The sequence below is a fragment of the Lagopus muta genome, chromosome 2 (genome assembly GCF_023343835.1).
Source record: "Lagopus muta isolate bLagMut1 chromosome 2, bLagMut1 primary, whole genome shotgun sequence".
NCBI lineage: Eukaryota > Metazoa > Chordata > Aves > Galliformes > Phasianidae > Lagopus > Lagopus muta.
In genome coordinates, this window is record NC_064434.1 from 33,314,020 (window position 1) to 33,327,371 (window position 13,352).

General features: G+C 42.9%; 1 protein-coding gene across 1 annotated transcript; it reads left to right on the forward strand.

Annotated features, from left to right (window-relative positions):
- The first annotated feature begins 11,260 nt into the window (after positions 1-11,260).
- Positions 11,261-13,328, forward strand: RIPPLY2 (ripply transcriptional repressor 2). The gene is made up of 3 exons (XM_048934921.1): positions 11,261-11,494; positions 11,570-11,634; positions 13,036-13,328. Exons 1-3 carry the CDS (start codon positions 11,327-11,329, stop codon positions 13,199-13,201), a joined length of 399 nt encoding a protein of 132 aa, XP_048790878.1. The 5' UTR covers positions 11,261-11,326; the 3' UTR covers positions 13,202-13,328.
- Positions 13,329-13,352: the final 24 nt, after the last annotated feature.

The window sequence follows — 13,352 nt, forward strand, 5'->3', positions numbered from 1 at the left end:
GGTTGGATGGGTCCCTGGGCAGCCTGAGCTGGTGGAGGCAGCCCTGCCCGTGGCAAGGTGTGGACTTGGGTGGGCTTTGAGGTCCCTTCCAACCTAAGCTATTCTCTGCTTCTATGATTTGAATCCATTCTCATATGCCCATTTTTATTTGCAACGTAGGCACTGATATTTGTTGACTCCTATCTGGATTTTGTCATTTTCTCTCACATATGCAGAGTGTTTCTGCTGTTATCCTGTAGATCATGAGTCACTCTAGCTTGTGTGCTCTCCAGCACCTGTCATCTTTTCCTCAATCCTTCCTTTAAAATCACTCCTATGCTCTTTTTTTTAACCTCACATGCTAGCAGATTCATCCTGCTCCACATTTAAAGTGGTGTTTTTCATCCATTCTGTGTTTGCCTTTACTTTGTTTGCAGGAATATTGTATTATGAAAACAAAGACTCTTAAACTCAATACTGGAAACGTTCAGGGAAAAGAAATCTTAAGTGATAAAGTGATGAAGTGGGGGTTGGACTCGATGATCTCTGGAGGTCCCTTCCCACCCCCACAGTTCTGTGATTCTGTGATGAATATGAATGTGTGCAATGTCTTCATGGGAAGATCAGTCATAGAAGTCCAACTCAGGAAGAGAACAGAGATGTGCGCTGTCTGTCCACCTCACAGACGCAGTAAGATTTCAGTCAGGAGGAAGTGCAAAAACTGTTTGTGCATAATTTATGAAAAAATAGAGACATGGTTTTAAGCAAACAAACAAAAAAATCAGGTATTTCTCAGGCTGTAGACCTATTGCCAAAATAAGGAAGCATGCACGCGCGTGCACAGAACTGAATCTTTTTAAGTAAACAATTTACTGAAAATTCTGTTCCTGGCTCCACTGTTCAGTGAGTTGCACTATTAAGTGGAGATAATTTCTCATGTTTGTGCAATGAAGCCATCCCTCTCACCATCAAAGGGTGTGCATACGAAGCACAGAAGCAAAGGATCTTGAGGGACACAGGAACAAACCATGCATCTTCTTCCTCCTGGGCCTCTGTCTAGAAAGCTCACACCACCATTACTTTCAGCTCTGACAGCCATACAGGTTTATATTGCTACTTGTGAGAATCTCATGTCTATACAAAGCCCATGACAGCAACAAGGCTGGTCCTCCTCTGCTCTGTCTCCGTCATCAACCACTACACAAGCCCACCACAAGCACCTAGAGAGGTGATGGAGGCTCTAGCCATTTTCTGCACCATAGAATCATAGAATCACAGAATGGCTTAGCTTGGGAGGGACCTCAAAGACAACCCAATTCCAACCCCTGCCACAAGCAGGGCTGCCCCCCACCAGCTCAAGCTTCCCAAAGCCCAACCCAGTCTGGACTTGAACGCCTCCAGGGATGGGGCACCCACAGCTCTCTGGGCACCTGTGCCAGCACCTCACTGCTCTCTGAGTAAAGAATTTCCTCCTAACACCTAACCCAAATTTCCCTTCTTTTGATTTAAAACCATTCCCTCCTGTCCTATCACTGTTAGACTGTGTCAGAAGTCCATCCTCCTTCTTACTTATAAGCTCCGTTCAAGTAATAAGAACTCAGTGAGGTCTCCCTGGAGCAATCTCTTCTCCATTCTAGAGCTGAGGTCAATCAGAGCAGCTGTTGTGGCAGAATGTTCCTAGAGTTCCCCCTTTCACCGCACTGCCCCACAGGCACCTGCTATGAGAAGGAGGATGAAGCCTGGCCAAGCCAATAGTCCTCAAGATTATTGCCTCCCCCAAAATATATTGGGAATTCTCCAGAAGATTAAAGTTGTTAATATTCTGTTAGTATTTATGAATTGATGAATGATAGCAAGGAATCCAAGACTGTGTGGAACTCCCTGTATGTGCATCCAGAACTCCCTGGGTATTTTATATATAAATGTTGATTACAATTATACTGCTAGAACATCTTTATCTGCCAAAAAGTCTGCCTTGCACCTGCTCTCTCTTCCATGGGAAGAGAGCAGTGAGTGAGAACAGAGACAGCAGAAGGAAAGGAAAAAGAAATAGCAACTAACGCTTCAGAAAATTCTCTCGATCAGTTTTCTTCAAATAAATGATTTCTTGGCCTCAGTATGGGGAAAAAAAGGCATGACTCTTCCCTGCTTCTCTACCCATGGATACAAATGTTGTGAAATGCATCTCAGCTCCTCAGCTTTCTGAAGAAGTTCAGGAGGAGGATGTGACCTCAGAAGCTGCTATCTTCTCCGTACAGATTGGGAAGTGCCAACCATGAGCTCTTTCCCTCCTGCTCATAGGAATGCATTTATTGGTGGTGGGGTGGCAGCTGGAAGCTGACATGACTCCTCTGGAGCTCAGAAGTATATCACTGTAGGTTTCAGAGGAAGCCAGGGCAGGCTTAAATACTGCATTTCCTTCTGAGGTCATAAAATCCCTTATAAATGGTCAGCATGGTGTCAATCAGCACAAGTTTTTTTTTTCCGATAAAAGCAGAAAAAGCACCAGGAAATGAAGCCTCCACCTACACTGCAGTAATTACATAGTCATAGTTGTCAGTCGTGGCTAATATAGGTTAAAAAATCAAAGAAAACAACTGTTTCAATTATGAGCTTGACAACATGTATGTAAGAGTTGCTTTAACCCAGTTCACTTAATATTTGTGTAAATTAGGCCAGCACTTCCTACTCATGTCATCTGAATCCTCTCTTAGGGAATCAGTGAATACATAAAACAGATGTCAAATATACGTGCTTAAATGTATTTAAACTATGTCAGACAAACAGCTGTTTAATTGGTAAGCATTTCAAACCACATTTTATTTCAGAGTATTTGCCTGATGTCAATGTCATATACAATATGAGTGATTTCTTGCAGCGCTGACATAATGAATGCCCAAGGTAATCATTTCAATGAGGAGATCCACATTTTGGCTGGAAAATATTCTGAAAATCCTTTGCACGTTATTTTTTTCTTCTTAATAAGAGCATCGTTTAAAATATCTATATATACTAGTCAGAAACTTAGGTACTCAGAGATATCTGACAAGGTTTGTATTTTTAATGCATAGGTTTTTAACTAGGTCATATTTATTCAGGTAGAAGTGCACTTAAAATGTATTATGTATATGTGCATATATGGGTACGTGTGTATATATACTCTTCCAGGTTAAGTAAAGTAACTGGTGAGACTTCAGGATGTCTAGTACAGATGCAAAGTATTTCAACATGAAAAAAGATGGATACAAGCTGTTATTTGGGGTAAATTACTAGGTTAAGAAGACAGCAGGTAAAAGTAATGGAAAAAATTTAGACTTCTTTTGCTTATGCTGCAGGAAGGGTTGGAGGCCAGAGAGACATTTGGCTGACTAACAGAATGATAATTGTTGGGAGCCTTCTGCTCCACCGATCAAAGCCACCCCAGTAACTTGGCAAGAGGGATCTGCAGAATTCTTACAGAGCACTCATGAAAAAGTCCGACAGGAGAAAATTTAAAAGGTGAGACAAGAAAATTTACAATAACGTGATATCACACTGATTTGCAATTCTGTATTTTGTATTATGAATGCTGGAATGTACAAGAATGAAATGTGTGATAACAGAACGTGACTGCATTTCAGAGAGGAAAGAAATCAATAAAGTGTTGAGCAGAGGAAGCTGATAAAATCATAGAGCATGCAGCTTTAAAAATTCTTCCATAATGATTTTCAAATTCTTTAAAGATGACAACTTTATGCCTACCAGACAATATTTGCTATCAACTACTTTGCAGTAATCTGAATGTATGTGTTCCTATCAACAACAAGCATTGCACCTCATAGTTTATCACTGAATATCAAGTATACTGAATATTGTGATGTGTTTTATCTTGAATATGTTAATATCTCGGATATTAAGTCAGGGCATATAAACACATGCTCAGAAGCTTTCAAGAGAAATTGAAAAGGAGATCTTACACAAAATCTCCAGATGGGATGAAATATAGACACGTGTTCTCACTCCCAAGCAATTATGTGCCAAAAAAAAATTATTAAGAATGTGATAGGAAGCACCAAAAAGTTAGAAAAAGGTCAGAATCATGGATGCCTGCACAACTTAAATTCAGTTCATATGTGTAGTGTATGTGCACCATGGCAGTTTCAATGGCATCAACATGTTCTGTCCCCTTCCTCTCAGTGCCCAGAGGAGGTGATGACAATTTGTTGAATTACTGTTCAATGTATTGTTTTCTCTCTCTGCAGTCTGCAACTCAGACATTTTTCTTGCACAGCAAAAGCTTACAGACAGGATTTCAGAGTGCTGCCCTGATGAATTTCCCTATGAGTCTTCTGCATGCTAGTAACTCTAGTGGCTGTATGAACTAATGAACAGGCTTCCCAGAGCTTTTAGGGACTGCGCAGTGTATTCCTAGCATTCCCATTTTATACACAGGCAACTAAGGACACACGCTTCTGTTGGGAAGGCTCTTTAAGTCTCTCTGGCCAGTTTGAAATAGCTATGATCTCATTTTTACATAGCTTCGCATAGCACTCTATTTCAGGCATGATTCTTATTCAGTCCAGCAGCAGTCTTGAGCTTCACACCCATTGTGTCCAAGCTATTTAGGACACAAAAATTACAAGAAGAAATTTGCACTTACAAACCCTGAGGGACCTGCACTGAAACATTTCTGCAAATCACATTGCAGACTCACATCTCAGACACAAAAATACATCATTAGGATTTATACTGCCTAGTCTGAGGCTTCTAAAAGATATTTTCAAGCTCATCTAGTCACTTCCAATCTAATCATTTTTTTTAGAATCAGTAGAGAGACAGAGTTTGTGCCAGAGAGCTCATCAGCTTGCCTGCCCTGTACATTTTAAGCACCCTAGACATCTCCTCTCAGGATGAAATACATTTAACACTGAAGGCAGCCTAAATAAATCATCATCTTAGGCTTGGATGACCAGATCTCGAACACTGAACTTAGATGAGACATGATTAACAAGTGAACCGCTAATAACTTTTCCTCATTGAAAGTTCAGGATTTTTGAATAATTGACTTTGCATCAGATAATGCTATGCAAGCACCTAGATGGGAGCACACTGGGTGCAAAAAGCAGTTGGTAGTTAGTAATTGTTAGTGGTATCTGCTTGCAGTCTCCCTAGAAGGTGAGCAGACCTTGCCCACAGGTTTCACAAGCTTTGCCATGGTAGGGATCTCTTCTGTCCCTTCCTTCCTTCTTTTTTTCCCATTTGTACCCATGTGGGACTTGGATCCAGCCTCCTGCTCAAGCATGACCTATCCCCAGGCTACTCTCTTCAACTGGAGTTGATTCCTCCAAGATGCCTTCCCAGCACTTCAGGTACTTGGTCAGCCAACTGCAATGTCCCTCATTAACTCAAGTCTATTAAGCCTATTTCTCCAGGGTCTGGTTCTCCATCTGCAAGGTGGGTCTGAGGTTGGTGTGACATCTTTTTTTCTTGCCAACAGGAATGAATTAGTCGTGGTGCTGTCGTGTAGTATTGTGTAGTCATAGTCCTGGCTTCCAGTCTCAGTTCCCCTTTATCTTCTTTCCCATCTTTATTCTTCCACTGAGTTAACTAAAACTCTCTGCTGTCTCCTCTTCACATAATTTCTAATGCTAGTTCTCAATAACTGCCAAATCCCAGCCTTGTCCTCACCTCTCAGTTACTGTCTGTCACTGAAGCACTTGCCCAGTTCTCTCTTCTCTCCTCCTCCTCCTCCTGCAACCTTCATCTTTCTGCAGCCCGTGTTTGGGTTATGTAAAGGAAGAGAGCAAAAGAAAAGAAAGAAGCTCTGAATCTGGATAACTCATCCCAAAATGTACCCAGTCTCCAGCAACACACAGCTGAGGCTGCAAGGAGAGTCCTGGTTCTGGGTGGGATGGGACCCATCCAGATGTAATTCCTCATATGAATTTATTAATTAAATTCTTCAAAGTATTCTCAGTGGGCAATTAGAACAGTCATTCTGTAGATTTGGAAATTGTCCAAATTTCCATGGATTTTCAGACAAAATTCAGAATGCAATGGCAACCGTCATAGTCAGAAGGAATAATTGTTTAACACCTCCAAAAAAGGCACTAAACGTTTTGAATGTTGGAAGATAATGTTTCTACCATTTCTCCCTCATTCTTGGGAATGGCTCAATGGCTTGAGCTGTCTTATTTTGATTGCACTTTTCCCTCAGACTAAGCCTGAACAAACCTAGTGTGTAAAAACATGGTCCAAGTAGGACTTGAAAAGCTAGAAGGAAAGGAAAATGTGATTTTCAAGGGATCTGACAGACAGTCTTAAAAGTGATACCAGTATTTATTCTTCACTACTTCTGCTGTTTATGCATATTATAACTGGAATGGGCAGGCTACCGCCAGCCCACACAGAGTGCCCTATATTCCCTGTGCTCAGTTATGACTGTAAGCAAGCAATTAAAAATATGGAATTCTGCTGTAATGGGATTTGCAGTCTCCTGAGACCACTTGCCAGAAGCCACCCATCCTGGTGGGGAAGAGCCAGGGGTCTATGTCACGACTCATGTCCAGGCACCTGTGTGAAAACTCTGTCACCCACAGAGCAGCACAGCACACTGCATGTACTCCTCGGGGCTGGCACTGCTATCTTTGGGACTCATGTTGCCTGTCTCAGGTGCTTGTTTCTCCGAGGCATGGCTGTTTCATTCATTCCTCCCTGCTGGAGGTTAAATGCTGACTTATCTCCATCCAAAATTTATATAAATTTATAAACAGGCATGCATCCTGTTTGAGGGCTGATGCTGTGCTGATGCCTTAGAGATACAGAGGAAATTGAAGAACAACCTCTCTGTTTTCATGAATATCTCTATAGCCAGGGAGGCAACAAATCTGAAGAAACACTGAATTGAACGGTGCACTGTGAGAGGAGAGGTGACACAGCTAGAGACTGTATTACCAGCCAGAGGAGTCAAACCAGGACATGCAATGATTATCTAATTTCTTCTTCTTTTCTGTCAATAGCTGTTGAGCTAGACTGACTGCATTTCATTTGGCTGCCTCTCATTTCTCTTTAGAGGTGATAGGACAATCCTCTTGCTGCCACACTGCAGCACAGAGAGCTCCAACTGCAGCAAGCACTGTGGCATTGTGCTGCATTGTTCTGAGTGTGCCAGACACTTCTGCAGAGCCCCAGCATGTGCGATGTATCAGTGTTTCATTAACTCCCACTATATTAAAAGAAATGGCAAGAGTGGTGCTCAGCATTGAGGCCTTCATTTCTTATCTGCATGGAATGTGAAGTGCTCAGAACTCGACAGCAAATGATACTCATCCTCTAAAAAAGTTCCCTGCACTCAGTAGCCGAACTCATTACACATTCTTAGCCCCTTAGTGTGTCACTTTCCCATACGTTATCCTTTGCCATTTGCTAAGGATGGGAGTTGAGTGCTGCGGGGCAGGGAAAGGAGGGAACCAACCTGCTGTGTGGGTCACACCTTGCCACATGTGCATGGGGGGCCTCCAGTAGGTGCACATATGCTACAAACATAAACATGTTCCCTTCTGCCCAGCAGATACCACTGACCACCCCAACATTCTCACATGTGCACCCTCCCACAGGCAAACCTTCCAATCCAGCCACATAGAGGAAGGGGAAGAACCATTTTCTCTATGAAATGCAATAAAGGCCTCTAATTCTATTGCATCCCAGTCCAAATCCAGAGAGATGGGAAGAAGAGGGGTGGATGTCTCGGCTTGAAACAGGAGCCTCCAACTAACAATGGTGAGAACAGAGAGACTGGTAAAACCTTCAGTTCTTTATAAACTAATGCTTTACTTTCAAATTACAGTAGAAAAAAATTTATCAGCTAATAGACCAAATGTAAATAAATGGCATATACATGTATGCTATATATCTGCATGCAAACAATAAGTATATATTTTGTTTTCAAAATCCAGTTCTGAAGTTTTGTCAGTGTGGGAAATACCAAGAAGCCAGGTTATCAAACACTCAGGATCAAGTGTTGTCTGCTCATCACAGCTTCCTCGACCCAGCCTCAGTAAGCTGGGGTTTGATCTCTCCTTTCTCACTCAACAAATTTCTAAGCAGATTTTCTCTACGTATGAACTCAAGCAATGCATGTCCACGATTTACTAATAAATGAGAGCTCTCTCTCCCTTCAGAGAGGTTGACACAAAGCCAGCTGAGTATTCCCTGTCCAGATATTCCCATTCCAAGTGTGATTAGCACTGTCTTGTCAAATGTAGCTCTAAGCCATTTGTGAACACCTTCTTTGTTTGTAGTAGCACGCTCAAACCTGCACAGGCCTCTGTGTTTGCTCTTCTGTCTATCCCATTAACAGCACATCACATCTCAAGATGTCGTACTGCAGAGAACCACAAAAGCGCTTTTAATCAATTTAAAGCAAACCAAGATAATTACTTTTGCTCTGGATACACAGTCCTTGGTATACCAACCACAACATACATACTCTGAGAAAGCTAAACTGTATATTGAATTCTTCTCCTGTAAATTCTGAATTACCATGCAAGACTTCTTTATACTACATTTGAAATTGTAATCAGCTGTAATTATACCATGATACCTATAATAATTAAACTGTGGCTAAACACAGTTGAACCCTGTGAGTTTCCCTGCTTCAAAAGCACTAATTAAAAAATATCCAGGATCTTGAGAGGTATTTTCAAGAACATGAGAATTTATGAGATGCCTGGCTATTTTTATTACTGTGTAAGAGAGTAAATAAAATCATACAACATCATTTCTTCCTGTTTGATTCCACTATAATATTTACAGCACAATGTATCATTTCTCGACTCCCAGGTTTGCTTTACTACAGTCAATTTAGTTATGCATGTGCAATCAAGAAAAACCATCCCTTCAGCACTCATACTTCTTTTAAAAGTTTAAATACAATAAAGTAAGAAGTAAGACACAGGAATGAGAACACTGCTTTAATTGGGAGAAGCAAGAAGGCATGGGGGAACTTCCTGTAGCAGACTGAATGTTGAATTCACAACTCTGCTTTCTGATGCTATATAATATAAATATGTCAAGGCCCATATTTCAAGGTCAGTTGGAATTTGGCAAAACATTACGTTCTCTTTTTTTGTGGTGTCAGTGATAGCAAGTTATTCTTAGCAGATTCAAACGTTTGAATTTCTGTCAATAAACAGGAATGCATTACTAACCTGTAAGGCCAAGGAGTCACATAGAGCGAAAATATGCAGGGAGAAACAGCTGTTAGCCATTATTTTCTCCTTATCCTCTCAACACCTCTGTGTCAGTTTGTTTTTAATGGGTAAATCACACTTTCTTCGTGGGACATTTTCTCATTTGGGACAGATATTTAAGAGAATTCTGCAACAATTAACGGCCATTGGCCAAAGTTATTTTCTCGTAGTTTATCTTTCTGTACACATTGATAGTCACTTTTATGCTTTATCAAACAAATAATGCTGATGTGAAATTGCTAGTCCTTTGTTGGTACTAATACGATGATGCTTCTGCACTTCTTCTTTAACAGTGGACTCAGCCTCTATTTTTCTCCTCTTATACAGCATGTGTTATATTTCCCAAGAGAGAAATACCAATTACATAAATGACCCTCACATAATTTAGGCAAGAGAAGAATCTGCCATCAGACAGCTTTTAAACATCTGTTCTACACTTTACCACATTTGACAAGGTTTCACAGAAGCTGTTTGGAAATTGAAGAAAAATAGATACAGTGTCGGTTATGATCAAACTCTCCTTACTGTGCTAGCTGCTTTGTTGTCATCTCAATTTCTGCAAATGGTAAATTGAATATTTACCAGCAATCTGAGCCTTTTGCTCACTTTGATTTTAATCATTTCAATTCTAGGCCACAGTGAAAATGAGATCATAGAATGGTTTGGGTTGGAAGGGACCTTTAAGATCATCTAGTTCCAACCCTCTGCTAACCTCCCTCCAGACCAGGTTGTTCACAGCCCCATCCAGTCTGGCCTTAAATGCTTCCAAGGAGAGGGCATCTACAACCTCGCTGGGCAACCTATTCCAGTGTCTCACCACTCTCACAGTAAAGAATTTCTTCCTAATATCTAGTCTAAATCTACCCTCTTCCAGTTTAAAACCATTTCTCCTCATCTTGTCACCATCTGCCCTTATAAAATGCCCCTTCTCAGCTTTCCTGTAGTCCCCCCTTCAAGGACTGGAAGACCATTATAAGGTCTCCTCAGTGTCTTCTCATATCCAAGCTGAAGAGCCTGAGCTCTCTCAGCCTGTCCTCATAGGGGAGGTGCTCCAGCCCCTTGATCATCTTCATGGCTCCTCTCTGGACTGGCTCCAACAGCTCCATGTTCTTCTCATGTTGAGGGCCCGCATGGACAGTCACTGCAGCAAAATAATCCCATAAATTTTACTCTTTTTAACATTTGGTTTAATCCTAATATCCTACTAAGTTGAACTTTTCACTGTGAAATGCATTTTCCCTTAATTACATCTAAAGTTGAAATCATTACCATGGATCCTCCATGGGCCAGTAAATGAACTGGGTCTGGAGCTCTCCTTCCAAATCTAGTGAAGATTAATCTGCCCACTCTGCCCACCTCCTCAGGGCTGTTACTGCTTACTCTTATATACGACCCCTACTGCTGCTCACATGCATCAGTGATTGCAGTTTCATAAAGAAAGGAAAAAAAAGAGAAAATAAAAATAGAAAGGAGCTCCCTCTGTGCTGAGGCATGCAGTATGAGTTTGGCATAAAACCGTGCGCACAGAGCAGCTGATGCTGGCAGTTGGATAAAGCACCAGCAGTGTATGAAAAAGAGTAAAAGAAGGCACTTTTCCTCGGTAAGAATACCCTGTCAAAAAGCCGCTATGCTAGTGAAACCATATCTCAAGAGGCAGAAAACGTTACAGGAGCGTATCAGCGAGACTCCGTCACGGATGTATCAGGGAAATAAAGACCCCTGCCAGTGTCACCGTCTCCACCACCTCGGCGCTTTATTCCTCTCTCCGTGCCCGAGCTCCGTACGCAGGCGTCGCCCGGGGACAGCAGAAGTCCGCTCCCGCGGGGTCGCTGCCGGCCCTGCCCGATGCCCCCCGCCCCGCCCGGTGCCACCACCCCACTTCCAGCCACATGTCCGCCGCAGCGCGCTTCGCACCGAGCTGCCGCATCTCCCCCCTAAGGCCATTCGGGCCATGCACGCGTCCGCGCTCCGTGTCGACACAGCGCGTATTCCCGCGGAGCCTTTTTGTTGACGGCGCTGGCAAATGAGCCGGGGGAGGTGGGCTCCGCCGCCGTCGGCACTGCCGGGTATAAAAGCAGCCGGGCCCGGGGTGCGATGAGATATGGTTGCGGTGTACTATGGAGGTTGGAGCTCTGCGCTGCGGCTGCCCGCTTTCAGTGCCGCTGTCCCCGCGGGGCTGCCCCTGCGTTCCGCACGATTCTGCGCCCTTCGCTTCTCTCTCCTCCTCTTCTTCGCCCCGCCGCTCAGCGCCCTTCTGGAGGCCGTGGGCGCCCGGCCCCGCCGCGGTGAGTGGGGCGGTAGGGCTGCGGGCTGTGCGCTGTCCGCTGTCCGCGGGGTGACCTCTGCTTTCTCGTCCACAGGCGCGCAGTCCCCGCGGGCTGGCCGAGGCCTCTGGAAAGCCGGCTCAATACGCGCACCCCGTGAGGTAAGTGGGAAAGGGGACTTGAGCAGCTCACGCATTGACTTTTTATTTACTAATTGTGGTGGCAGCAGGATTGGCTGAAGCAGCTCGGGGCTTGCTCCCGTGCCCAGGGTTAATGCAGGGAGCAGAGGACGGTCTTTGCGGTGTTTTCCTGCAAGTGCAGTACAGCTATGGGAGCAAGAAGCAGGAGCAGGGGCTGAGCGCTGCCAGCTCATGTAACCACTGCTAGAATTAATGGTGAAGGCAGCGATGCTATCTGCGTTGTCAGGTCTGAGAGAGAAATGAAACAGCTCTTACTGAATCTGCAGGAAAATCTGTATTCAGCTACTTGCAAGGTGCTGAATCTTACTGCACAAGGTGTTCTAGGTAAGATGCAGCTTTCTCCCTAACCTAGGCTCTGCTCTGACAAATGCAGGTCAAACAACGTAAGGCATTGCACTGGCTCAGTGCCCTGATGCTGTGCCTGTGCATGAGTGAATGCTGCAGGGAGCACTGGGAATGAGATATTACAGAGCAAGTATGCTTTGTGCTGTAAAGGAGGCAGTGTTCTATTAAACCACTGCCTAGAAAGCATTTTTGTACTTGCTAAAAAACCCTCATTCTAATTCTGTTCCTTAGTGCAATTCTGTTATGAGCGGTCTGTAGTAAGCACTTAATTTGCATTGTGCTAGTCTCTTAGCTCCTGGGATTTCTATTGTTTCCTGCAGCTTCTTCCAAATGGTAAGCAAGAGGATGTTAATTGAAAAGGAGCAGAAACAGTTGTGATGTTGTTGCAATATATATAATGTATACTAGCTGATAGCTCTTGCTACACCATATTGTCAGCAATTTTCATCCTGATTCCTACATACAACACTTCTGTAAGAAGTTAGTGGAGATTCTGTTTACAAAGATGAAACTTTGGTGGAGCATCAAAGCGTGATCCTCTGAGGCTGTCATTGTTCCTTTCACCTTGAGACTTGTCTCAGACCATAGCAACATCACCCAAAATCTACCCATCTCTAATAAAACCACTGATTTACACCAGGTACTTTGAGAATGCTATCTCACACCCACTGTATCCTCAAAGAACTGTTTCATTTAGAGCAGTGTTATTTGGGTTAGGTCCAAAAGAATACTGATAATGGGGTACCAGAGTGATAAGCTTCAGGCATGGATCCTGGAGTTTAGAGCAGTATTGCTGCAATGGCACAGCATGTGAAGCACTATTTTTTCTCTCTTCTGGTGGAAATAAGAATCCAGAGAATATGTTTCTACTTATGTGTGGAGTTTAGTTTAGTCACTGGCCATGTGAGAGGAATGCTGTAGGAAGTTTGTCTAGCAGAATATCGCTGTTCCTTAACTGTCAGCCTTCAAGTAACATGTATAATAACAATAAGGAAACTTACTCTATGCTTGTTTCAGACTGTTTTGGCCCAAATCAAGGTGCTATGATTACTTGTATCAGGAAGCTGAGGCACTTCTGAAAAACTTTCCTGTTCAAGCTACGATTTCTTTTTATGAAGACTCAGACAGTGAGGAGGATGAAGGTGAACTGGAGCAACATGCAAGAACAGAATCACATTGCTGATGGCAAGAAAGGCCAATCGAGACTACTTCTATTAAACTTAATATAAAAAATGTATTACAGTATTTTTAAAGATAATTTATATGTATATAAGTTATTCTTAATAAAATTGGAATGTTTTATAATTTTATCTGAGCCTTTGTTCTAGTTCTGT

Excerpts from the sequence above, each read along its gene's own strand:
- RIPPLY2 (XM_048934921.1), top strand. The coding sequence starts at position 11,327 with ATGGAGGTTGGAGCTCTGCGCTGCGGCTGCCCGCTTTCAGTGCCGCTG. Across the intron at positions 11,495-11,569 it reads GGGCGCCCGGCCCCGCCGCG|GCGCGCAGTCCCCGCGGGCT; the intron begins GTGAGTGGGGCG and ends TCTCGTCCACAG. Across the intron at positions 11,635-13,035 it reads CAATACGCGCACCCCGTGAG|ACTGTTTTGGCCCAAATCAA; the intron begins GTAAGTGGGAAA and ends TGCTTGTTTCAG.